General features: G+C 42.4%; 1 protein-coding gene across 2 annotated transcripts in view; it reads right to left on the reverse strand.

Annotated features, from left to right (window-relative positions):
- Positions 1 to 661: 661 nt before the first annotated feature.
- The window catches only part of EGLN3 (egl-9 family hypoxia inducible factor 3), a 42,048-nt gene continuing 15,059 nt past the window's right edge, over positions 662 to 27,650 (reverse strand). For both annotated transcript variants that reach the window (XM_063118895.1, XM_063118894.1), the window contains exons 2-5: positions 9,554 to 9,673; positions 7,220 to 7,356; positions 3,281 to 3,354; positions 662 to 2,324 (exon numbers count right to left, since the gene is read on the reverse strand). In XM_063118895.1, coding sequence (XP_062974965.1) covers positions 2,287 to 2,324; positions 3,281 to 3,354; positions 7,220 to 7,356; positions 9,554 to 9,673 — 369 coding nt within the window. In that variant the 3' untranslated portion in view covers positions 662 to 2,286. The remainder of the gene's footprint in view (positions 2,325 to 3,280; positions 3,355 to 7,219; positions 7,357 to 9,553; positions 9,674 to 27,650) is intronic.

Below are 27,650 nucleotides of genomic sequence, written 5' to 3' on the forward strand. Positions count from 1 at the left end.
CCAGCACTCTGTTCACACAGTGGCCAACCAGCCATCGGCCAGGGATGAACAAGCAGGACATGGTAGAATGGCACCCTTTCACCCATGTTCCCCAGCAACTGGTGCACACAGGCTTGCATCAAACAGATGTGCTAAGCCCAGACAATACCTAAATATTAGTTTTGCTCACTGGCTCAAATTCTGGGGAACAAGCCTGCTCATCCAGGAAAAAGGGATTATAAAAAGGGCCAAACCCTTCTTTATCTATAGAAAGGGTAACATCTGAAGATGAATTGGCGGAAGCAAATGTTAGTTAGCATGATAAAGAAAAATGAAAATTGCCAGAGTCAATTAAGTTACTGGAAGGATCTAAAACATGGAGGAAAATATATATATATACATGGAAGAACAAAGCAGAATCTCCAATACAATGTTCACAACATCGCAAGAGACGTCAATGGAGAGTGAATTTATCCCCAGAGGTTGCTTATATTACATGTTTTAGTGAAAACAAGAATACTTTGTGAAATAACCAATATATTTCTCCCATCCTAAGTATGGTCCATGCTAAGTGCCGAGTGTTTAGATTTCTGTTACTTAGAACAGAAAAGTAATTCATTTGAGTTGGATGTTGTTGTTATTTTCTTTTAAAAAAGTGTAACTAAGTTAAGAAATTGTGTGCTTGATCATTACTAATCTGTACAACTCATGGCTCAAATGCAGGAAGGAGAGATATATTTTCCTGAAGTAATGTAACATCTGGGACAAAATATTTTTTTTCATTCAAATTACAAATACATCGAGATAAAATTACACAAACGTCTCACTTGCAGCAGAGTTCTGACTTGGCAGTCTAGCAACCGGGCATCTTAGTCCAAAATGTTATCATAATGTGTCTGCCAGCAAAGTAATGCTTTATCATATTGCATAGGTACAAAACTGGTATATCCCCTTGGTCATTTTTTTTTCCTGGCACAACCAATCTTAGAGTTGAACTGTAAGTCTGCAATACTAAACACACTTTCTCAAGGATCACAAACAACATGATTAAGCTTGAGATTCAGTTGTACAATCCTAGCCCTATTAATGCCAGATCAGAAATTGACAGTGCAATCGTATGCACGCCTCCTTAGAAGTAATTGCCATTGGGTTTAATGGGGCTTACTCCCACGTAAGTTACTCCCATGCAGGAATGCAGTGTTAATCACAGCTACGAAGTGATTCAAGATGGCATCCCATGTCTCTCAGTTGGCCGCAGTTATCCATCATCCATTTTGCCAGTCTAACACACACACAAAACAGTTGGTTATCAGAGTTCCATTTCTCACATACAAAATGTGGCTGGTGGAAGATCAGTTAAAAAGAATAAAAAAATAAAAATAAAGCTGGACTAGATGAATTCTTGGCATATGTGCACTGAGTTTGTCATCAACTTCTCCTAAAAGTTTACAAATGTGGGCAGGAGTTGATGGGGCTGGCTGCTTTGTAAAAAAAAAAATCGATGAAAACCATACATGGAGGATTTATCACATGCCAAGAAGAAAATGCTTTTCACACAAAACAGCGGACAGCTGCACAACTGCCTCCACCTCTGTTCCGGGGCTCTAAAAGGCAAAGCGACGGAACCACTGCTGCTGCTTGGCTTTAGAAATATGGATAAAATCCAGGCAATTTTATGGCAAGTAGGAGGCTTAGAAATTAACGACAGAGGCCCACGAAGCCAATAGTCTGTGCAGCGAAGTGACGAGGGCAGCCCATCGACAGGCCCCACGTGGAGCATAAGGGACGTGGCTCTTCACAAGCGCGTAGCTCCATTTTGCAGCGCTAATTGCTTGCGTTGCCCATCTGCAGTCTTACCATAGAGGATTCTTTGTAAAGCTCCTTCCCATTGAACTAGAACGTGTAAATAAAGTGCAAATAAGACTTGGGTTTCCCCAACTACTTTTTTGTTTTTGTTTTGCGAATTCTCCGTATCTTTATTACCGGTATATTGCCAACTTGGTCTTGACATTAGCGGGAGGCTTGGTGATCATCTTCGCTTCCTAAAACCCTGGTGGCATTCTTCAGTGAAAGGCAAGTAGAAAATAGGGGGTGCTTTATGCCAAAGAGGGGTGGATACGAAGCTGCCAGGAGTACCATCGCTGTAATATGCAAATACTAGACAGTGCCCCCAAAATAGTGCATTTCTGCAAGTAAGAAGAGTGTCCAATAATCACCAGAAACGAACCGTGTTGTCTTTGGATCTTATTGCTTGCAAACAGTCCCCAAAGCATCACTACAGAACAATTGCGGTGAGTAAACCGCCGCTCAGTCTTCATTGAGAACCGCTTCTGTCTTCCCTGTATCTACAAGGAAGAATTGAAGACACGGTTAAATGCCAGAAGAAATACTGGGGACAGACTATGCCATGTTTACAAGCCCAAATGTTCACCATATCCTTGATTATTTATTTTAAAACTTTTAATACTGCTCCTTCATCACCAAAGGTGTACATAAATAAAATAAAAACTAGTGCTGTGCTGAAACCACACGTGCCTTTTGCAACCTCTTTGGTTCCCTATGAAACAGGCAGGTGTTTTTCTGCCACTTTCTGCAGGGCTGCATCATTTTTTTATTATATTTATTGATTACATTTTTATCCCGCCCTTCCTCCAAAGAGCTCACAGTAGCATACCTAGGTTCCCTTTTATCTTCACAGCAACACTGTGAGAAAGGTTAGCCTGAGCTATTATTCCTGCTCAAGGTAAGTTTTGCAGCTAATCAGAGATTTGAAGTTAGGTCTTCATGGTCTCAGTCTCACACTCTTAACTACTACATCATACACTTGAAAACCACAGCCAAAACCTGGTCTTGCTTTGGATTATGGCACTTTCCTCATTAATATTTTGTAAAATTTCTCAAATGTTAATTACCCAGGAGAGTTGCAGTCGCACATTCTTGCAATGTGTATTTTGGAAGTTACTTAGAGAGAAATACCATCCCAAATATTTATTTAAATGCAAGGTCCGAAATAGAACTGCAGGCCCAGCACAAGGTTGCATGAACGCTGTTATTTCTGAAGATGCAAAGATTGCAGTGATGCTACTGCATGGGAGATCCACGGGAGGTAAATGTATACCACTCTGAACACACTACTCAATTGCTATCTGCCTGCAGAAACCTGTTTCCACCATCTGGACTGCATTCCTGGATCAGGCCATAGGTGTGCCCCTGTGTAATTAATGTTGTGCAGCTCTTAATATCACAGTATAGTGAATGGTAGCTATGCGGATTTGAGGATAGCGTAAATAAATGATCGTACCAACTAAATTCCTGAATTTCTTTTTGGCTTCTGCTCTTTCTTCAGCATCAAAATACCACACAGTCATGGCATATCTGCAAAGGAGAAGAAATTGATTTACATTTCTGAATGGTACCCAACTGAGAGCAGAATGCTAGACTTCTCTCCCTCTCTTATTAAAAACAGGCAACGGCAGAAACAGTGATTTACTGCTGCATTAGAAATATATTACTAAACAACCAAATTGGTCAGTAGGTGACAGTCTAGGAACGCACATCGTAACTCTGCTCATCTGCATGCAAGGCACGCAGCTACAAATAGGCAGGCAAATATAGCTGGTTTTTATGCCCTCATCTCCCTCCCATGATAGACACCTCCAGAGATTAACAGAGCACATAGCAACTTACCTAAGTTGTCTCTAGGTTTTACATGGCAATATTCTGAAGCATGAAGACAATCAGCTAAAGCCACTTGGTACACAGTTTCTAAAGCAAAACTCCCAAGGTGCCAGGTGTCACTTGCATATTATTATGTAAACATGGCATCAGAAGGCACCTAGGGAGGGGCCATAATTCAATGGTAGAGCATAAGCTTTGCATGCAGAAGATTTTAGGTTCAATCCCTGGTACCTCCAGATAGGATTGGAAAAACTTCTGCCTGAAACTGGATTGCTGCTGCCAGTCAGCTGCTGCTGCCTGTTCAGACAATACGCTAAGCCATGGTTAGGCCGCAAACCCTTTTGCAGTAAGAGGTTAGTAAGCATGTTTAAACTGTAGTTTAAACAATTTAAACACACGACACACTAAGCCATAATGTTCAGCTCGAAAAGCTTAACCATCATGGTTTAGCGTGTTGTCTGAACAGGGCCAGGGTCAACAGTGCTGAGCTAAATAGACCAATGGTTTGACTCAGTTTAAATTCTTCTCTGTCCTCTGGTTCATTTCCTTCTGCTTTTAAACATGCTACAGTCTCTCCCATTCTCAAAAAACCCACTCTTGATCGACTATCTCTGTCTAGCTACCGACCTGTCTCTCTGTTGCCCCTTGTCTCAAAGATCCTGGAACGTGTGGTCTACTCTCGTTGTCTTGACTTTCTCTCTAGTAACTCTGCTCTGGATCCTTTTCAATCTGGATTCCGTCCTTTGCATTCCACTGAAACAGCCCTTACCAAGATCACCAATGATCTTCTTACTGCCAAGTCTAAAGGCCATTATTCCGTCCTTATTCTCCTTGACCTAACTGCAGCCTTTGACACGGTTGATCACAATCTTCTCTTAGATTCCCTCCATGACCTTGGACTCTGTGGCTCTGTCTATAACTGGTTCGCCTCCTATCTGGAGAGTCGCTCTTTCAGCGTGTCGGCTAACGGCAGCTTGTCCTCCTCTTTTCCCCTTTCAGTAGGGGTTCCGCAAGGCTCGGTGCTTGGCCCGTTGTTGTTTTCTTTATACATGCTGCCCTTGGGTAATCTTATTCAATCTCATGGCCTCCAATATCACCTGTATGCCGACGATACACAATTATATCTCTCATCTCCGGAACTCTCCCCCGATGTTCACGATCGTATCTCGGCTTGTCTTTCAGATATCTCAGCCTGGCTGCTTCATCGTCGTTTGAAACTTAATATGGCAAAAACTGAACTGCTTGTTTTTCCTCCTAAACCTTCTCCTCACCTCTCATTCTCTCTTACTGTCAACGATGTCATGCTTACTCCGGTCAAGGAAGCTCGTAGTCTTGGCTTTATATTTGATTCCTCGCTCTCCTTTATTCCTCATATCGAGGCAGTAGCTAAATCCTGTCGTTTCTTCCTGTATAATACTGACAGGATTCGATCATTTTTGTCTGTTTCTTCTGCCAAGACTCTCGTTCACGCACTGGTTATCTCTCGGTTGGACTACTGCAACCTTCTTCTCTCTGGCCTTCCTTCGTCTCACATCAGTCCGCTGGTCTCTGTCCACCACTCTGCTGCTAAGATCATCTTCTTGGCCCGCCGCTCTGACCATGTCACTCCACTTCTGAAATCTCTTCATTGGCTTCCAATTCACTCCAGAATCCAATATAAACTTCTCCTGTTGACCTTCAAAGCTTTTCACGGTCTAGCTCCTGCCTATCTCTCCTCTCTCATCTCACACTATTACCCCGCTCGTGCCCTCCGCTCCTCTGATGATATGCTTCTCGCCTGCCCAAGGACCTCCACTTCCCTTACTCGGCTTCGTCCTTTTTCTTCTGCTGCCCCTTATGCCTGGAATGCTCTTCCAGAACACTTGAGAACTACCAACTCAATCACAGCTTTTAAAACTCAGCTAAAAACTTTTCTTTTCCCTATAGCTTTTAAATATTGAGTTTGTTCTGACTCTATACTGTTAGCTTCACCCCACCCGGTGCCTATTTACACTTCCCTGTGCCTGTTTGCATTCTCTTTCCCTCCTCATTGTTTACTACAACTTTATTAGATTGTAAGCCTATGCGGCAGGGTCTTGCTTTTTACTGTGTTATCTGTACAGCACCATGTACATTGATGGTGCTATATAAATAATAATAATAAAGCAGCTTCCTACTTTCACATGGCCAGAAATCTTTACACATATCCAAATGGGGATGACAGCAACAACAGGGGCAGCAGCAACCACAGTGGTAAAGCTAAGGCTCACTTCAGCACAACAAAAACGTTTCCGAGAGACAAAGAGGAAATCTCTGGATTTCCTTGGGAAGCTACTGTCCACAGTTTGCTCTCGGGGTCTATTTTTATGGGGTTGTGTTTAAGGCATCCATCTCACAACGGCTTGTTTGGATTTACCAGGGTTGGTTACGAAAATCTCCCAGCACGAGGCGCTTTTTTGAATGGGGCTGGACAACATGTTCAGCCTCCAGATCCACAATGGAAACATATGTTGAGCCAGCAGGCCAAAACTAATTTGCATACTGTTTTACAGAGTCATGCATATGCATATCATTTCCATGAGAATACTGAATGCCAATCAGTAGGTGGTCAATATAGTACAATTATTCTGCGATACCTTGCTTTTTTAAAAAAAACCTAAGAATTTATTTATTTATTTATTTTCTGCATTCCTATACCACCCAAAAGCCAAGCATGAATATTATTTTCTTTAATATACATATTTTTGTATACATATTCTGACTCGCGAACTCCATTGCAAAATTGTGAAAAGCGCGTATTTTGAAGGATAACTGAGTTTCGGTTCTCATAGTAGTTTGAAAGTGCTAATTTAGGGTAGTTCTCATTAAAAATGTGAACTGACCTAATTTCTCCCCTGTTCCTAGTTGTTGTCGAGCACATCTGGTGGACACCAAGTTGGGCTCGACAAAAGCGGCTATATGAACCAAGCTTCCGGCAAGACATTCAAGTCAGTCAGCAGGAATTTTACTGGACAAATGTGCAGGGGAAAAACTGCACCTCATATAAGCAGTGAAGAAACTTCTATGGAGCTAATGTAAAAACACTTTTTTATTCATTATTATGGTTTTTAAAAAAAAAAAAAAAATTTAATGACATACTTTTGTTTATGAGGAAATTAGGCCAAAGTGCATACAATAATGCATGTCTTAAGTAGCAGAAACATGCACAAAAAAGCTTATGAATTTTCATGCAATTTTTTATGTAAGTTTGGGTCACACCACACTTAAAGACTTTAAAAATGTACTAAAGAGCTTAAGATTGGAAAAATGAGAAACTGAAATTGACAGGGTGCATCCATTCCTACTACATCTTCCATCAATGGCCATGCTGGTTGGCAGATGTTGGGAGTTCTAGACCATCACATCTAGAAGACACCAGGCTGGGTAAGGCTGATCTATCCTGACTGGAAGCAATTCTCCAAAGTAGAGAAATATCCTTCCCAGATTTGCTACCTGAGATCATCTAACTGGGGAGGCTGGGAAGTGAACAACAGGCTCATTCCTTTGTACACATGCAAACAAAATCCACCCACATCTTCTTTACCTTGTTGCATAGGAAGGCTGCACTTCATGTGGATTTCTTCGGTCTGACCAGAAAAAAAGTAATCTGTCAAATATGGGTTCAACGTCTGCTACGTAGGACTTGCCCTCGGGGAATATTCGTAGAATCCCACCATGCAGCTTAAATAGAGAAGGGGCGGGGAGAGAGAACAGTGTTCATGTTGCACAATGCATCTTAAAATGGCTAATTTTCTTCTTTAGAAGAGTTGATTGACAGAAAATGCTTTCCCAGAAAATGCTGGGAAAGGGACAACATCTGTTGGCAAAGCCAGCACCACATCCATTGCCCTGCTGTTTTGCTGTGGGTAGGGCAGGATGGGGTTGGGATGGAAACTATGGCACCCACAGGGGCGGCACAGAATTGCGCTGTTTTGGTGGGCGCAATGGGGAAAGGGGATTTTGACGTGGCAAATCCATGCCCCTGCCAAGCCCTGTTTCTCTCAGTGTAACAGTGCCAGCAGAATATACATGCTGGTAGAGATTTCCAGTGGCACATGGCGGGGACGCCATGAGATTCTGACGGTGCTCTTCTATCTCTGCTGATAAAACAGCACTTATGCCATGTCCTAGGGCCTCTCAGCCAGCTTTCCAGCAGGCCTCGGACTGCATCCTTAGAAGCAAGTGAGAGCAAAAATATTACTGTAAAAGATGTATGATGAAGGTACACAGAGAATGCCCATTCTATTGTTGATGTTCTTCCATTTCGTTTACCATTGCAATGCTTCATACTAACGTGTACCTTCCCTAAAATGAATAAACTATTAATACAAAAAAGAAATAAAGATAAAGAATGCTCCTTCTGCCAAACCTTCAGAACATGATGTTGCATGCGCTTCAAAGATATTCTCTCGTAAACTTCCAAGCTGGCTACAATGAGTTGTAGTTAATGTGTTATAACAAAGATTCCTCATGGTTTTGTCTCTGGCACACAAAACATGAGTAATATATTTATACCATACTTCTGTTTATTGCTCTTCACTATTGCCATTGCCACTTATACAAGGACTCAGCTGGAGACTTTCAGGCACATCCACAAGGCCACTGCTTATGATTTTGGCTCTGGGCTTTACTTCACAAGGAGTGAGGGAAGTATTAATGGAAAAGGTAAGTACTTTCTTCTGAGAGACACCTACATGATACCAGGAATCTAACCATGCAGACTTCAAAGCCAGCTCTGGTTCCACAGCCCCATAGTCAACCATGAGGACAGGGGACCAATGGCACCTCAGGCCTTTAACACATGAAGACCACTGAGTTTGCAGGCATTTGATGGCCACCTATGAACCTCCAAGATAAGGCCAGGTTTACTACCAAATGCACATTTAACAGGAGATCACAGTTTGTCACATTCATATTTCTTACTTTTAAGGTAGAAACTTTAAAATATTTTAGGAAATTGGCCCTATTGATTTCAAAGTTTGAGAGTTACAATCAAGTCTCCAGGATGCAGAAACCTATTTCCTTTGTTTGTTTGCTTGCTTTTTACTTAAAAAGGAAAATGAATGCATGAGTCTTCCCTTTCCTACTCGGAGAGACATTTGGAATCTGATTATGTCGTATAAAAAAGCAGATGCTCCAAGATTTCCTTGGCATCCTGGAGGGGTGGGTGTTCACATTCATTGTAGTGGGCATTTCCCCCCAACTTCAGGCCTTTGAAAAGCAATGATTTGACAAGTAGCAACCCTAAGGGCACAATGCCAACTCCTTTCTCTTCAGGTGTATCACAGCAAACCGCCTCCGATCCCTACATAGGTATGATGCTAACAAATACATTGCTTTTTATAAGGTTACGGCATGGGGCAGGAAGAGACGGCTTTGTTCCTACAAATACAAGTTTGCATGTCCTTCTTATACAGAATGTAAGATGAGGAGTGAGAAAAATACCCCTTGCAAGCACAAATGTTCCTTTAACATTCCTCTTCAAAGGTTGTTTCATGGGATGAAGGGATAGTTCAAAGGATGAGAGGACCCCAAACTATGCTGACATTCCTTAATTAATCTGCTTATTATTTTCATCAAGCTAAAGCTTTCATTATCCATATCTTTAAAACAATGACTGCCACACTGGCAACCCAGAACCTCTGAACAACTGCCTGCATTCCATAAGCAGTGTGTCCAGTAGAAATAATAAAAATAAGATGAATTTTAGCTTTGTTCTCCCAAGTTGCTTACTATTATCAATGGTGATTAGCTATCCAACAGCGATGGTGTTGGAATCAGAAATTCCACATTGTCCAGTAAAATATGAAAGACTGGCAAGGGGTTTCTGGAGCAGTCTTCTTGGAATTTACTTCTCAAAATGTCATGGCCTACATACCTTTGAGTCCCAGTTCTTGTTCAGGTAGTAAATGCAGGTGATACAGCGCCCATCACCGTTGGGATTGTCCACATGCCGCACATAGCCAGTTCCATTCCCAGGGTAGCAGGCTACCATTGCCTAAGTGAAGAAATATGAAGAGAAAAAACACTAGTCAGATTTTTCATAACTTTCACAGGCTTTCTATTTACTCTTTTGGTGCGAATCAAAATACAATTCCAAGCTTTTCACACTGTCATGGAATGGTTCCTGTAGGTGCTAACAAGATTATTCATATACACCCTATTCTCCAAGGTAATCCCGCTCCTGTGAAATCAAGAGCAATGCTCTTAAAGAGTAATGCTCCTGGTGAAGAATGTGAAACTAATTCTTATTTCAATTGGTTCACTAATAAATTTAGGTTGGAGATTAGAGGCAGGCAAAATTGAGGAATAGTCGATGAGGGGGCTGCAGAGGACTGAATTTGTTTTTTTAAAAAAAAATCAGCAGAATTAATTTAGGAATAGTTGTCTCTGCGCAAGCCTCCACTGGAACAAATGAGACATGAGCGAGCACAGTGTGAGAGCGGGGGGTTGGCTTGAGATCTTCTGGCCTGTTCCAGTTATACAGTGCTATGATTTGAAGGGCCAACCTATGCATTACAAAGACATGCATGCAGTAAACCCACAACTGGCTTTCCCCTCCACCAGAAAGAAATGATTGGCATCACGAAATATGCACTGGGGGATGGGGAACTGGCATCATGAGGGGACAATTTGGAGCAGACAAGGGGCAGAAAGGTGGATTTATACTCCACCTTTCTACCAAGAGAAATGGCACTCAAGGTGGCTTATAATCATAACTAACAATAAAACAAATACTTTAACACAATTTAAAAGGTAACACAATACAAGCAACATCCAACCCAACATATCTACTTACATGCTGGAATTGCCCCCAAATTGCTTTAAATAGTGAAAATAGGGACATCCAAGATTCCCCCGCCCCTCACATACATTTCTTTCTAACATGTAGTTTAGCCTATTGGAGTAATTTTTAACCAAAGGGCACAGTCCACTAAGACAGACTTTCTCATCCTGGTGCCCTCAGTGGGGATTGTGGGAGCTGGAGTACAACATCTGGAGTACACCAGGTTGAGAAAAGCTGCACTACTAAGTTGTCCTGAGGAAACCCTGCTGGAAAAGATTGCTGCTGTGGAAAGCTTTCTTTTTACTGGGGCTAATGTAGGAGAAATTTCAGGATCAGTACTCAAACTGTGTGGTAACAGAGCATATAACTGAAAGTCCAGACTAGCGTAAATAGCCATAGTTTAACTTTTCTTATGAAAAACAGGCTGTGAACTCAATTCCCTAAAGCTCAGATGAGCTTATTTATTTATTGCATTTCTATATCGCCCAATAGCTGAAGCTGTCTGGGCGGTTCACTCTCTTGCCAGGTGTCCTGTATTTGAAGGAATATTCCTAATCTTCGAGACAAAATATTATGAATGGCACTTATTTCAGGTACCATAATGCCAGATTATTTCTCCCATAGTCCCATTTTTTAAAAAGTGCTGAGGCAATCCAGTTTCCCTCCCTCAGGATGTATCATATCTAATGCCCGGAAGGGAGTAAGACTCCACCATCTTAGGTCCCAACAATTCTGCTAAGTTATGCAAATCTCTCACACTGTGGTTGCATGTTTGCTGTGACCAAGCCACAGAATTAGCCAAAGACTTTTTCAGAACTATATTTCTTGTTCTCAATATTTGTTCAGAATATTAGTTCTCATTTGGTTTAGTTTATCAGCAAAGCGAAAATGAATCCACCCACACTAAGAACCACAAGGCACCACTGAAGATGACAAGGAAGAATGCACGTCTAGCACGGGGCGGTGGGGAGGGGGAGTTCCTCACAGCACGTACACATTTAGCCTGTTTTTACAACTAGAAAGATATTGGAAGCCTAGGGCCACCATTCCTGGTGATAGTAATCACCGCCACCAATGACTGGAGCTCAAGGGCCTCCTTGTCTGAGGCAGCAGGTGTTAGTAGTCACAAGGGCATATTCTCACCTCACCTTTCTCTGTGGGGGAACATAAACAGCTGCCCCTGAGGCAAGCGGTGTTACCACCTTTCACCATAATCTGGTTAGCTGGCTGTGAAGGAAGTTGTAGTCAGAGGTTGTAGCTCAGGGGTAAGAGTGCATGTTTTGAGTTCAGAAGGCCCCAGGTCCAATCCCTGGCATGTCCAGTTAAAAGGTTCCGTTAATGGAAAAGACCTCTGCCTAAAAGACTCTGCCAGACAGAACAAGCCATGTTGGGCTAGATGGGGAAAAATAATCTGAACTGGTATAAGATGGCTTCCTATGTTCCCTCACTTCTTCGTATCTACATTAGCCTCCCCCAACCTGGAGGTCTCCAGATGTGTTGGTCTGCAACTCCAAACACTCTCAGCCAGCATTAGCCATGGCAGCTAGGAATGAAGGCAGCTGCAGACCAACACATGTGGAGACCACCAGGTTGGGAAAGACTGGTCTACACATACAACCTGCTCTTGTACGCCATGCCAATGCCACAAATGCTTCCTGTGATAGTCAAAAGAGACTGGTAGATAAGTTAGTCCTCCTAACAGTGGCTTCGTAATGGATTAAAACAAGCAAAGTCTTGATGTCTTATATTACTACATGGGATGGGGAAAGTGCGGGTCGCCAGATGTGGTTGGACTGCAACTCCCATCATGCCTCACCCTTGACTGTGCTGACTAGAGCTGTGAGTCAAGGTCCAAAAACATCTGAAGGGTCACAATACCTCACCCCGACTGAGGATGTGGTTGCCTAGGTTGATAGTAGACACAGATAATTTATACATGTATTTTTGGATACCTCACGGCAATCTGGGACAACATACAGCCAACGAACTCTACAAAGGAAATGGTCTTGGCCTATTGCTGTGTTCATTCAATTACTCTTCATACAGCCTGCCGTACAGAAGTGGTGTTAGACTCATATGCAAAAGCCCTTTGATTTAGAATTCTAGAAAGCATGCAGCAGCCAAAATATCCCTTTGACTCTTCCTTTCCACCCAACCTCCAAACAAAAATCCAATAGTGGTTCAGTTAGGCAAGTCTGCTATCTCCAATATTGCTTAGAAATCACCAAAGGATTTCTGTAATGCAAATAACAGAGAGCAAAACCAAAATTGCTTTTGGCAATTGAGAGAGAGATACACCATACACATATAATTTTGCAAGCAAGAGCCAGTAAAGTCTAGCTCTTTGTTGTGAGATGAAATCATTAACTCTTAGAAGTTAATACTTGAAAGGAGGACTGCAAATCCAATTGATCATTCTTCTATTTCACTCCAAAGTCCCAATCCACCGATTTCCACATGCTCCTGCACATGTTCCTAGCTGAACAGATGTTTGGCTATAAACCTTGACCCTTCTGATTACATATTGGAGGCTGATTACATATTTGAGGAAGAAAGAGGGCCTCGATTCAGTTCGTCTTGAAGAGGCGACTGGTGTATTCACAGCTGACCTCACTGACCATCTGTACAGTGATTACACATCAAGATCTGAACCTGCAAGGTTCCTTATGTGTGTGAACCCTGGATGCAAGGTTTTTAACTCTGTTCCCCAGACCTGGCTTAGAGTGCCAGATAAGGGCTTGCAGACATCCAAATCCTACTAGGTCTTGAAGCTCATGGGGTCCTGCCACATAAGGATAAAAGGGGGATTATTATTATTATTAAATTTATATTTATTATAAATTTATTAAATTTATATGTGCCATCCTGCGTTTCTTAGAGGAAAAGTGGAATGTAAATAAATATTTTATTTTTACTATGAGATTCTCAATTGACTGTTGTTTCTACTACCAACTACAGAAACTGAATACCACCTATAAATGCTGCAACAGTGCAACACTAGGCACATCTACTGAGTTCAATGGGAGTTACTCCCAAGAAAGCTACAGACATCTCCCACTGCCTCTCCCAATTGTAAAAAAGTAATATTTTAAATGGGGTCCAGAGCAGTCAATTTGACCTGCAAACAGCCTTATGGTGACACTCCTGCTGCTCCTCCAGACGCCATTTTTTTTTTAAAAAAAAAACAGAGCTGCGGGGGGGGGGAGGTGTGGCACACTGGGGAGGGGAGTGTCCATGGGGCAAGATACCCACCCCTGATGTGTAGGATTTCAAGTGACATTTGAAGCCTGGGATTATGCTATTAAAGGTTGGGTTTTAAGGAGTATTATATTTTTATAGCCCTTCTATTTGAATTTCTACTAGAATTTTAACACACACACACATTTCCAATCTTATTGTTATCAGCCCATCACTTAAAAAAGGGGTGGGATATACATTTAAATACATAAATATTTTGTGTATTAAATATGCAACTGCACAAAGGACGGATAAATAGAACAATCACCTCTGCATGTGTGTGTGCTTGTATATTCATGTGAAAAAGTGACAGTCAACCCTGGCAGCAGAATGAAAGCAGGCAAGAGAAGTGCTGAAACATTATACACTTTCCCCAACCACTGGCACGGTTTGGATGAAGGCTGAAACAATTAAGGGAAATCATCGTGGCCCTCCTAGAGCCTGTTGAAACAATCTCAAGTTTTATCGGATGGACTAACTCCAGCACAGAAGAAGCTGGCTTCCATGTGGGCCTTCTAGCTGTTAGCACCTCTTTTTGATTAATTCAGAAGCAAATAAGGAAAAGAGGCCTAGTAGAATGATCAAAATGTATTGTAGACCAGACTAGATTAGAATAGTTGCACGGGGGGGGGGGGGGAGGTGACTGAATTAATGGGATCCACATAGCATCACTGCCCCAAAGACAAACATACAGTTAAACCAAGAGCCAACCCAAAGACAGAAATAACTCCCTTTGCATTTTGATAGCTGTAATTACTGGCGCAGTCTTACTATAACCTTATCTCCTGTATTTATCTTTGTATTACTGTATTTCTTCGATTGTAATACGCCATCAATTGTAAGACACACACTAATTTCAGTACCACCAACAGAAAAAAAAAACCCTAAGACACACCCGCGATTCTAAGACGCACCCCATTTTTAGAGATGTTTATATGGGGAAAAAAGTGTGTCTTACAATCAAAGAAATAGGGTATAGGCAGCGATTGGAGTTGTGCTATTAATGGTTGGATTCTCATGAAGCACCTTGCAATCCATTTTTAAGAAAGGATTGCATAAAAATATTTTTTTAAAAAAATAAATGAGACAAACAGAAGGGTGCAACCTTATGCCAAATAATTTTGTACATTTCAAAAAGAAAAAAAGTGATGTGTATCCAAAACAGACTGGGTGTGTGTTCTTATCCTAAATCAGAGGTGGGCAACTTGTGCCTCCCAAATGTTTTGCCTTACAACACCCATCATCCCTTATCATTGGCTAGGATGGCTAGGACTGATGGGAGTTGTAGGCCAAAACACATGGGGTGGAGGTCATGAGTATCCCACTCATTTTCTGGATCAAGGAAGTCAATGGCAACTAGGGGGGTCACTAGAGTTTGCCTAAGCCTGCCTTGGAAAAGAACTTCCAGGGCTCCTAAAAGCCCACTTCAAAGGAGAGATGGTCTTTAACCTCCCCCCACTCCCTCAAAACACTGTCGCCTCACCAACCCCTTTTCTGTGTCAGATCAATGTCCATGCTTGAAAAAGATCTCACCCCTTCTGAAAGCATTTTTCTCACAATCTCCTTTAACTCGGGATGGTGGAGAATGCCTGGGGGGACTCCCACTCATAACCTAAGACTCCTGGCCTGGCCTGAATAAAGAGACAAATTCTCATGAATTTTTTCAGACAGAAATTGGCTCATTTCCAAGGTCATCACCCAGAGAGCGGGGATTTTGTTCATCCCCAGTGGTAACTAAAGCAAAATCTCAGCAGGAATGCCTCATTTTGAATGAAGCCCAGTGACACTGCATGTATTAACTGCTTACGTGTGCTATGTGACAGATTAGCAAAACAGTTCTGTAAGAAGAAACAGGTCTCCCTTGTAGGTCCTGCCTTCTGCCAACGCAAGGCCGGTGCTGCAATGAGAAACAAGCTATGAGGCTGTTCCAGGTGTAGCACTGGGACCACAACCTACTCAGCGCAGCTTTCCTCAACATGGTGCAGCCCAGATGTTTTGTTTTGGACTAAAACTCCCACCATCTCCAGTCCATTGGAGATGGTGGGAGTTTTGGCTTACAATTCACCTATTGGCGAATTGTAAGCCAAAACACCCAGAAGTTACCATAACAGGGAAGGCTGCCCTAAGTCTGCTCTCAACATAGGCACAACAATGTATGGCACAGCACCTCACCAATGTGGGGTCTCCAAACCTTCTCCTATTCAAATTCTGTCATCTCCAGTTAAAAGGATCTCAGCTAGGAGTGTTGGGCCCTAAGACTTTGGGGATCTGCTCTCAGCTAGAGCTCCTTTACTGGGTTGACAGGCCAGGAGCCTGACTCAGTCAGACTTACTTGGCGGTTTACCCATAGCATGAGGCATTGAAGGTGTCCCCCAAATCCCTTCCTAGGGGTCTCCAGGAAATGCAAGAAGTATTGTGAAAAACAAATTTAAAATTGGGGAGTGATTAACACTGATCAAGGTCTAATGCACACGGAGGCAGAGGCTTAATGGACTCCTGGTGGGAATTTCCTCTTGAACTCATCCTGCACAATACATACGCTTGGGTGAGTAGCAGTATGTGCGTTGTGGTGGTGGGGGGGGGGGAGGAAGCAGGGCTCATTGAAGGGCACAATCAAGATCAAGTTAAAATCCCACTGATTACAATGGGAAAGAGCAAGCAACACGCTTAATTCGCCCTGTGAAATCAATGAGACTTGCATTCGCTTAGCTTTAGCTAGAACACATCTCAAGCTTGTGGGTTTATTTTTAGGTTACAATATAAAAGAAATATATAAATAAATAAAGTTGGCAACCCCGGCTGTAAAACAGTTCTCCCAGACTGGCTGCATTTGGTCCCTTTGTATTTGCAGCACAAAACAAAATGCTCAAGGCTACAAAAATAAAACTGAGGCGGAGAGGAATTTGCTAGTAATAGACTCATAATTCTGCTTGCCATGAACACCACCATCTCTTCTAATTATCAAAACAATTAATCTTTCTTTTGTCAGAAGGGTGTTGTCTTGCTCTTTTAGCCCCACGAATTTCAGCATAGATAGTGATGAATTATTTATCTGCAAAAATCCTGCTGCTTGTGTATTCTCTCAATTGCGGTTTTCCGGCAATCCTGATTGTTAAACTTCCCTTTAAAAATAAATGAATAAAAAGGTTGAAATTGCATGCAGCGGATGCTCCTTTTTAAGTCCGAAGAAGTGTACATCCTTCCAAAGCCCATCTAGTGCACGCCGAGAACAGCCGTGCCGTCGCAGCCACAAACGTAAGAGGCTGTTGAAAAATTAATTTATTTTCTGTCGGGGTAGTCAGAGTTAACCTCCAATTAGCAGAAGTAAACATTCCTGGTGCATCGATGTATACACGCGCGCACACACATCAATGGGAGCTCTTTCGGTTTAGGGAGACTTCCTCGGAATTGCTGTGTGATCTGGCTCTCTGCCAGCAAGATGATGGCTTAATGACAGTGCTACGTGCAGAGCGTGAGGCTATCAGCAATCAAACACAAACTTCACTCCAGAGTACACTTCACAGAGAAACTTCACAGAGGGAAGGAAAAAAGCACATACAACACATACAGCACTTCTGACTGCTGATTCTCACTGAAAGCTGCCTGTTTTGAATTCCCCCCCTCCCCATGAAAAGCCCACACATACAAAACCCTTCAGTTCCTTTGTGTTTTCCACATGCTTTTAAAGCCAAATCCAACCAGGGCGGGGGTGGGGGAGTGAAAAAGGGAGATTCCAGCGTTACCAGTTTCTGACGTTGTTTTAAGCATTCCGGGGAGAGTTGCCGCTTTTATTTCTCCAGGCAGGGATCATGTGTCTTTAGCAGCTGCATGACAAACTCAAGAGGGAAAACTTTCCCTCTCAATGCCTTTCCCCAGCAAGGAGAAAAAGCTACTCCTGTTGAATGCCTTGTCTGTCGCGCAGCTGACAGAGGAATTTGTGAGAAAAATAGGCGGCAACTATTTTCCAAACACACAAGGCTGCTTCCCCCCCCCTCCCCAGCCCCGATGACAAAGCAACCAGGGTGGAGGCTAGAAATGGAATGAACTATTTTTTCTAGATCTCCTTGGAACGATAATGTTCACAAGGAAGTGTGCATTTTTAAAAAAAATATATAAATAGAAAGTAAATCCAATTAAAACAGCACAAACACCATTTAAAATTACATTCAACACACACACAAATCCACAGTAAGGCAATACCTTTACTGCAACAGCCAAAATGTTACAAAATACTGTTCAAGCTTTCACGTTCTCCCTAATCCAGCTAGATGGTAAACAAAGGAGGTGGGGGTGGGGGTGGAAGCTGGCTGATGTTGAAGTTACAGTCTTAAATTGGAATTCAAGAGGATGTAACAGACATTCAAATTAGGCTCTAGTAGCAGCTGTGATAGTTTCAAGAAAGAAAGAAAGAAATGGCTAGGGGCATGCTGGGAGTTGTAGGAGGGTTTTTTTTCTGTCTAAACATGCATAGGATTGCTTTCTAATCTCCAAGTTAGTCCCAAAAAGTCCTAGTGGAATAAAAATGACTCTGTCTGCCTCTGAAAAGAAAAGAATGCACATGTGGGGGAAGGGAGTGCATCATGGCTCTGAGGCCACCACAGAAAAGGCCCCACTCCTGCTGGGTGACTAATGTTTGTTCCTCAATCTGGAGCAGGGCCTTGCTGACAGAGCTTAACACTCTTGTGGCCACAGGACTAGATCATCAAAACAGAGCCTTGGGGATAATCTAATCCACTCCTCTGTTCAATGTAGGATCTGTAATGCAGGATGCAACTATGGCATCCCTGGACGGCCACCCAGCCCTCTGCTTAAATACCTCCAGCGAAGGAGAGCCCACCATCCCCAGAGTCAGTCTATTCCACTGTCAAACTGTCCTTACTACTAGCAAGTTTTTCCTGACTGTTTGGTCAAAACCTGCTGCCATGTACTTTCCACCCACTGGTTCCTGACCTGTTCTCTGGAGCAATACAGATCAACCCTCCTTCATCTTCTCCATAACAACCCTTCAAATAGTTGAAAACCACTTTCATGTCTCCCCTAAACCTTCTCTTCGCCAAGTTATCAATACCCTACTTTCAATTGTTCCTCATAGACTACAGTTCCCAGACACCTCACTATCCTGGTTGTCCTTCTCTGAACACACTCTAGATTATTAATGTCCTTTTTAAAATCTAGCACTCAGACCTGGACATAATACTCAAGGTACGGCCTGACCAGCACTGAATAGAGCAGAAATATTACTTTCTGTGGTCTGCATACCATGTAAACTAAGATTCCATTAGCTTTTGTAGCAGCTGCAATACACTGCTAGCTCATAGCTTGCGAGGCCTTCTCTGCAGTGGCACCTCTGTCCCAAGGAAGTTCATTCCCAAAGCCCCATCTGGGCATCTTTTTAAAGACAGGTGATTTTTTTTTCTTTTTAGGCAGGTAATTATGCTACCACGACTTTCTCAAAATTGTAGTCCTAAACTCCCCCACCTGGGGGTACATTCCACTGGACTCAATACTCCTGAATAGTAAGGTATAGGATTGCTCTAGAGAGCATGTATTTTTTACACATGCATTATATAATTTATTCTAAAGTATACAAGATAGTCTTAAATACACAAATATAAACTGAAGTAAAAAAAAGGAAATAAACTAACAGATACCTAACAAAAAGCACTGAAAGGGTGTATAACTGAAGAAAAATCCTCTAAGCAAAATGTGGAACAAGAGGAATCAACAAAGAACATTTTTTTTAAAATAAATACTTGATATAGTTGACAAACAAAGGGTAGGGTGGAACATATTACATATATTTCCTCAGATTTAAATATACACATCCCTGTATTAAAAGAATGCACTTATTGGTTGGTAATGACTCAAGGCATTTCTCTTGTCAGCAGGATTCCTAGCAAGTTAGACTTGATAAGTACATTCGTGCATAACCATCACCTCCTGTATCTTATCTAGTCATTGCTGCCTGGAAGGCTGATGGGTATATTTCCAATTCTTAGCTATGCATAGTTTAGCCCTACTATCAAACTTTGGCTCAGTCTTCTTCCAAACACGGATCTGTGACACCCCTGGAAAAAGTGAAGTACAAGCTGAAGGGGTAGGATTGCAGCTTGAGATTGATAAACAAAGGTCAATGAATACTTAATTTCTTTGAACTAGTTCAAATCCTCAGGGCCTGATGAGCTGCATCCTAAAGTAATAAAGGAGATGGCGGAAGAACTCTCAGAAACACTGTCTATTATCTTTGCGAAATCATGGAAGACGGGTGACTGATGACTGGAGGAGGACTATTGTTGTCCCAATCTTCAAAAAGGGCAAAAAGGAGGAACCTGGGAACTACAGACCGCACCAATCTGACATCCATCCCTGGGAAAATTTTGGAGCAGATTATAAAGAAGTCAGTCTATATGCACCTTGAAAACAATGCAGTGATTACTAGACGCCAGCATGGATTTGTCAAGAACAAATCCTGTCAGACTACTCTGATCTCACTTTTTTGATTGTATAACCTCCCTTGTGGACTGTGGGAATGCTGTGAACATAATATATCTTGACTTTAGCAAAGCTTTTGACAAAGTGCTCCATGACATTCTGATTAACAAACTAGCTAAAAGTGGGCTAGGTGGAACATCTATTAGGCGGATCCACAGTTGCCTACAGGATTGGACTCAAAGAGCGCTTATCAATGGTACCTTCTCAAACTGGGGGGAGGTAATGAGTGGGGTACTGGCAGGGCTCAGCCCTGGGCCCAGTGCTCTTCCAAAAAATTATCAACGATTTGGACGAGGAGGTGCAGGGAAAACTTATCAAATTTGCAGATGACACAAAATTGGGTGGGATAGCTAATGCCCTGGAAAACAGAAACAAACTTCAAAGTGAGCTTGATAGGCTGGAGTGCTGGGCTTAAAACAACAGAATGAAATTTAATAGAGATAATGCCAAGTTCTACATCTAGGAAATAGAAACCAAATGCACAGTTACAAGATGGGGGATACTTGGTTCAGCAATACTACAAGGGAGAAGGATCTTGGAATTGTTGTAGATCACATGCTGAATATGAACCAACAGTTTGATGTGACTGCAAAAAAAGCAAATGCTATTTTGGGCTGCATTAATAGAAGTATAGCTTCCAAATCGCACGAGGTACTGGTTCCCCTCTATTTGGCACTGGTTAGGCCTCATCTGTAGTACTGCATCCAGTTCTGGGCACCACACTTCAAGAAGGATGCAGACAAGCTGGAGGGGGTTCAGAGGAGGGCAATGAAGATGATCAGGGGTCTGGAAACAAAGCCCTATGAGGAGAGACTGAAAGAACTAGGCATGTTAAGTCTGGAGAAGAGAAGATTGAGGGGAGACATGATAGCACTCTTTATAAATACTTGAAAGGCTGTCACACAGAGGAGGGCCAGGGTCTCTTCTCAATCCTCCCAGAGTGCAGGACATGGAATAATGGGAACAAGTTACAGGAAGCCAGATTCTGGCTGGACATGAGGAAACACTTCCTGACCATTAGAGCAGTACGACAATGGAACCAATTGCCTAGGGAGGTCATGGGTTCTCCCACACTAGAGGCATTCAAGAGGCAGCTGGACAGCCATCTGTCAGGTATACTTTTAAGGTAGATTCCTGCAATGAGCAGCGGATTGTACACGATGGCCATATAGGCCCCTTCCAACTCTACTGTTCTATGATTCTATGATACTTAAGGAGGTCTTTCCTATAGGAAGCCAGGTTCACTTTACTCAAAATGGAGTAGTGTGGCTTTAGGATAGCACAGTTCTTGGCAATAATCAGCTGTTAGTTCACTGGCACAGCACAGCCTTTCTATGCAAAAGGTCCCAGGATCAATCCCTGTTATCTCCAGATTGGGCTGGAAAAGACATACTGAAGTGGCCATCCCCATGATGGTCGTGGATGATGGGAGTTGTAGTCCAACACATCTGGAGAACACCAGGATGGGAGGGATGCTCTGGACAATGGCAGCCAGTGGGAGAAGGCAATACTGAATGAGATGGGCTAATGGTCTTACTCAGTACTTCCTATATTTCTAAACTGTTGCACAGTAGGACATTTCCAACAAAAATGCAGGGAGTGCTTATTTGGCCACAACCCTTCCATCAAATGTGGCAGTCCCAGTGCATCAAATTGAATAACTCACTTGTCCTCCAAGGAGCTCAAGGTTCCCCTCTAATCCATTTTATCCTCACAACCACCCTCTGTGGTAGGTTAGGCTGAGAGATAGTGACAAAGTCACCCAGTGAATATGGTGCCTGAGCATGGATTTGAGCCTGGGTCCTCAGCCCTAGTCACACACTACAACCACTATACCATGCTATTTTACAGTTACTGCTATATTTTAATCGTGGTATTTTTAATGTATGGTAAGATAGCTTTGGCTTGCCTTTTGGAAGGAAAAGTGGGATGAAATTAAATAAATAGAAAGGGCAGATTCTCCTGCAAATGCTTCCAAGAAATTTATGGTCTTGTGCAGTTCCCATTCATTCCAACAGGACTTGTGCAGGAGATTTTCCCAGTGGATTGTGCCCAACGTAGTCACCATTAATAATAATAATGCAGACAGAGAAGGAAAAGAGTCTTCTGTGATGAGGCACATGAGAAACAGTGTCCAAGTGCTCATCTTTGCAGGAAAATAACCACATAAGTATTCAACAATTTAAAAACCCTGGTTTTTAGAACCAGAATTAAGCTATCTCATGTTGGCTATACAAAGCCAGGAAACTGGAAGATAAGGATCATGCCTTAGGTTAGAAGACATGCCCCACGATCAGTAATGATGCTGTGCAATGTCACAAATTGTGCTTCTTTACAACTTACCCACCATGCACCCACACTTTTCCTTGGTCTTTCAGTTCCAAATCCAGATAGGAAGGATGGATGGCCAATGACCAGAAAAGTCCTTATGAAACATCTGAGCCTTAATGTGTTTAAGGCTGAAGGTTCAAGAGGGCTGGCTTAACCCATCTTTCCAGTGACTGATGTAAGTGAGGAACAGAGCATGGGTCAACTCACCAAAGGCAGGGGCGGAACCAAGGTTAATCTTTGCAAAGTATTATTGGTATGAAAACGGTTTAATGAAGGTGCCTATGCATTTCTGACAAAAAAGTCCTTCCTCGCCCTGATGGGTTTTTTTTTGTCTGTCCGAAACGCGTAGGCACCTTCATTAAACCGTTTTCATACCAATAATATTTCGCAAAGATTATCCTTGGTTCCGCCCCTGCCTTCGGCTTGTTTTTACACTTTCTCTTCCTGCACATGGGTCAACTCACAGCAGGATTCTTCAAGCAAGAATTAGATGCTCCATAATATTCAGATGCTCCATAAGGGCAATACAGGACTAGGAGAATATGGGGGCATTTTTCAGCTATATCAGAGATTTGCAAACTGTAGCCCTCCAGATGTTTTGCCCTACAGCTCCCATCAGTGCTAGCCAGCACAGCCATTGATGAGGGATGATGGGAGTTGTAGGCAAAAAACATCTGGAGGGCCCCAACTTGCCCATCTCTGAGCTATATAGAAAATCAGCAAAAAGACTGAAATATGAAGAAAGAACATACCAACACAACAAAATGTCAATCCAGCTGCTCGGCTTCGAAATCTTCAAATTCAGGATGCAACATAAATACAAAGTGATTCCCAAGGGCTTCTCATGATTGATCATCATTAATCACTTCAGAGGTGTGAAGGAACCCAGGGAAAGTAAGCGATTTTTCAACAAGCTAGTGACAAGAGTCTAAAAGCAAAGCAAGACTGGCTGATTCCTGAAACACAACTTTAGCCACTGGGCAAGATTACAAAAATTCAACGGCACGTTTTGCACATAGTAAGCTACCCAGAAGAAATCACAAAGGTTTATATTGTTCGCAGATATTCTGCGAATAGGCTCTGTCTGAATAATTGCTGCCCAATGCAGACATAATAGTCAATTCACATTTTACTTTTTAAAGTTAGATGCAAGTACCTGAGGTTTAAATGGCAAAATATATGTGCAGTGGGCGAATTGCAATTTTGAATGGCCATAGCAAACTCAGACACAGTGAACAAGAAAGGATAGGAACCTCCATTCTCTGTATAAAGCAAAGAAATGCACAGGGAACATTCACAACCAACAGTACTGTGCGTTCCATACAACACAAAAAGCACAAGAATTAACACAGCAGTAATAAGCTCTAACCTGACTCAGTTTTAAATCTTCCCACTTTCCTTAAAAGTTGTGTGGTTTTTTGAAAATCCTAGAATCCTTTTACTTATTCCAACCCTGATCTTTTTACCTTTCTTCGATCTATGTTTCTAAGCTCCGATCCTAAGCAAACCTGTTTGAAAGTACATTCTATTAATTTAGGCCAAATTTGCTTTAGCAGTTATCTGATTACATGAGAAGGATCCAAATCACAACTGTTTTCAGCACAGCACACAATACTGCAGCTGAATAAATATAAAAATACCCAACATAAAAGCAATATATAAGCCACTTAGTCACTGTACAGCACCATGTACATTGATGGTGCTAAATAAATAAATAAATAAATAAATAATAATAATAATAATAATAATAATAGCATGAGGGTACAGAATCTCTTTTAGTCCAAGGCCTGAATTACATTTCGGAGAAATTCTCGGGGGCCACATTCCATCACTGGATGGAGAATGAACGCAAAAGGTGCAAGGCTATAAAAACCAAAAATGCTAGCATATTTCAGCTTAAAACTCTTACTGTCAGTGATTAAGGCTTATGAGACGCGTTTCAAACTTTGAGAATGAGGAAAGGATGCATAAAGTCAAGAAACCACCTGGTGGTTGGGAGAACTGGGCTGGGGGTAGAGGAGAACGTGTGGCCTTCTGGGGAAGCCCTTGGGGCTGCATTTAGCCCCTGGGCCTGAGGTTCTGCACCCCTGCTGTAGAGTGACGAAGAAAAAGAATTCTGGATGAAGGTACACAGATAAAACAGTGGGGCGAAGCACTTAAGATTAACCTGGACCATGGAAGAAGTTTAGCCTCGACAGGACCCCAAGTGTATCTCTTTACTCTCTCTCATATCAATGAATTGTTGCCATTCAGGCTTATGAGGGAAACTAAAGTCATGTCCTGCTTGTGGGTTCCTGGTCAACAGCTGCTTGGTCACTTTGTGAACAGAATGCTAGACTGGATGGACCCTTTGTCTGATCCAGCAGTGCTCTTCTTCTTCTGAGATACATTTGGTGAGGACAAAACCTCCCCTCCACCTCTGACGCTGGATGGCCTGACCTTCCCTAACAGGATCATGCAGAGGGATGAAAGACATCTCTGAGTTATACAAGGCCTTGCGATGCACAGATGTCCTAATGACAGGCATCTTGCTAGCTATTAATGAACTTCTTCGGCTTCAATTACAAATGGTGTTAACTGTGTTAAAGCCACGCTACAAAATCTAGCTCTAGACTAGATAGGGGGTCAAGTCTGTTGCTAATGCAATGAGATTTATATCAATGGCTCATTGGTGTTACCTGTGTAATCAATGAGAAATAAATGTCTTAAGATGTATAACCTACCATGGAGGAATCCTGATTATTTCCTAGTTCATCGATCACACTGGAAACTGCTACACGAGGAAAGCAAGAGTATTAATCTCCAACCCAAGAGGCAATGCCTCCCAACCTTTTTTCCCACAGAGATGTCCCCCCCCCCCCCATTGATATATACATGCTTTGTCCTTTGGATTCTGACCCTGGAGAGATGCTGCCACCATCTGACAGCAATAACTGTGTTTTATGTGCTCAGGCTGCATTCAGACTTCAGAACAGGATCATGCCATGGGTTAAAAAGAGAGATCACATTAGAATAGCCTTCCCCAACTCACTGCCTTCCAGACGTTTTAGGCTACAACTTCCCGCATTCCTGACCATTGGCCATGCTGACTGGGACTGATGGGAATTGGACTCCAAAATGTCTGCAGGGGACCAGATTGGATAAGGCAGTATTAGAACCAGTCAACCATATCATTGACAAGTCAAAGTGTGTGGGGGAGAAACAGTCTCCCATATTCTACTGATACGGCAAACTGCACCCAGTGAAAAAGGCTCCCATTTATGTTCAAACTATTCAGAAGAAAACATTTGTGACAAATGAAATGAACAATTCAGTGAGGCTAGGTTGGCTAAGGAACCAGAGGCCTGTTAGGAAAGGCTTGCAGTTACTGTAGTTCATTGGTCTGATACCACTTTGCAGTGGTATCATGTGCTAATTGCTTCTGAACTGCTGCTCCTTAGCTTGCCAATGGCATTTTTACAATGGCACCATAAAGACTAATGTGTTCCATCATCTAATGGCAACCAAACCTCCAAAGCTGACCAAACGCTCTCACCATTCGAAGGAAGGAAAAAACATATATTCACCACGTTCAACTCTTGTTTCCTTGGGGGTTACTTAAGCCAACACTTCACTTTGGGCCAGTTTGCATGACATGACAGCCCACAGTGGGTTCATTTACTCACAAGGAGCTGCGGCACATGCTAGCCACCATTCTGTATAAGCAAGCCCTGGCTGGGGGTTGTCATGGCTTGTTGTGTCAACCGAATGCAGTTAGCAGGGGATATTTGAGGGTTTAAACACCCTTACACAGCCCTAAAACAGACTGTGGGTTATGTGAGGGTTATTTAACCCTCACATAACCACTGCTGCCAGGTTCAGATGACACAAGCCATGGTCACCACCACATCATTCATCATGGGGGCACAGCACACGCTGCAGCACTCTGAAGGTTAATTAACCCCTGGTGGGCTTTTGTGTCTTATGAATCAGATCAATATAACTCCCTGAAGGCCTAGGGCAGCGGTTCTCAACCTGTGGGTCGGGACCCCTTTGGGGGTCGAACGACCCTTTCACAGGGGTCGCCTAAGACCATTGGAAAACACATATTTCCGATGGTCTTAGGAACCGAGACATTTCATTTATTTGTAATTAGAAATAAATATTTCACAATATATAATTACATATTGTTTTTGTGATCACTATGCTTTAATTATGTTCAATTTGTAACAATGAAAATACATCCTGCATATCAGATATTTACATTACGATTCATAACAGTAGCAAAATTACAGTTATGAAGTAGCAACGAAAATAATTTTATGGTTGGGGGTCACCACAACATGAGGAACTGTATTAAAGGGTCACGGCATTAGGAAGGTTGAGAACCACTGGCCTAGGGGAACATTCAAAAAGCTCTGCTATCAGCAAACCTCTTGACAAGCAGAGGCTCGCCCCGCCCCCGCCCAGAACAGCTGATCACATCAAGGCCTTGCTTCATACTTAAGTATCTGCCAATTGTTTATATACTTACAGAAACAGACTGTAAGCCCAAAGCATGCCTATCTATCTCTTTGTGCGGCATAATGCCCCCGCCCCCATGTATTCTGCATCCTGGGCACTACTGCAAATACAGGTGGTAGCATTACCTATCTATCTGGTAATCAAGCATCTCTAACCTAATGTGAACATTGCCAAACACCAAGTTCTAACTAAACACTGCAATCAGTGAAATAATTATTTTAATGAAAGTATTAGGTAGCTGTCAGATTTGTATTGTCAAAAATGGCTTTGTTGCTACCAATCTTACATAGCTTAAGTGGAATTAAGTCACGGTAGTTTCAACGAAACCTTTTATGAAATAGTGCCTGCAATCCAGCCTGCCTGTTAAAGCACAAAGAAGGATTGGCCCAAATGCAGAGTGGACCTTGATGTTGATTTCTAAATAGCAGTAATTCCACCTCCACTGTCACTGTATTGTACCTCACTGCCATTTGAAAGCAGAGGCAAAAAGTAACGTGGAATTGGAATGGCACATTTCTCTGGATCAAACTCAACAGGTTATGGGGGTTCCTGCATCCAATTACACATGATCACATTTGACCGAGGAAGATGGGGCAGCGGGGAGGGGGTGAGCAGGACATTTTCC

Source organism: Elgaria multicarinata, chromosome 2, assembly GCF_023053635.1.
Source record: "Elgaria multicarinata webbii isolate HBS135686 ecotype San Diego chromosome 2, rElgMul1.1.pri, whole genome shotgun sequence".
NCBI lineage: Eukaryota > Metazoa > Chordata > Lepidosauria > Squamata > Anguidae > Elgaria > Elgaria multicarinata.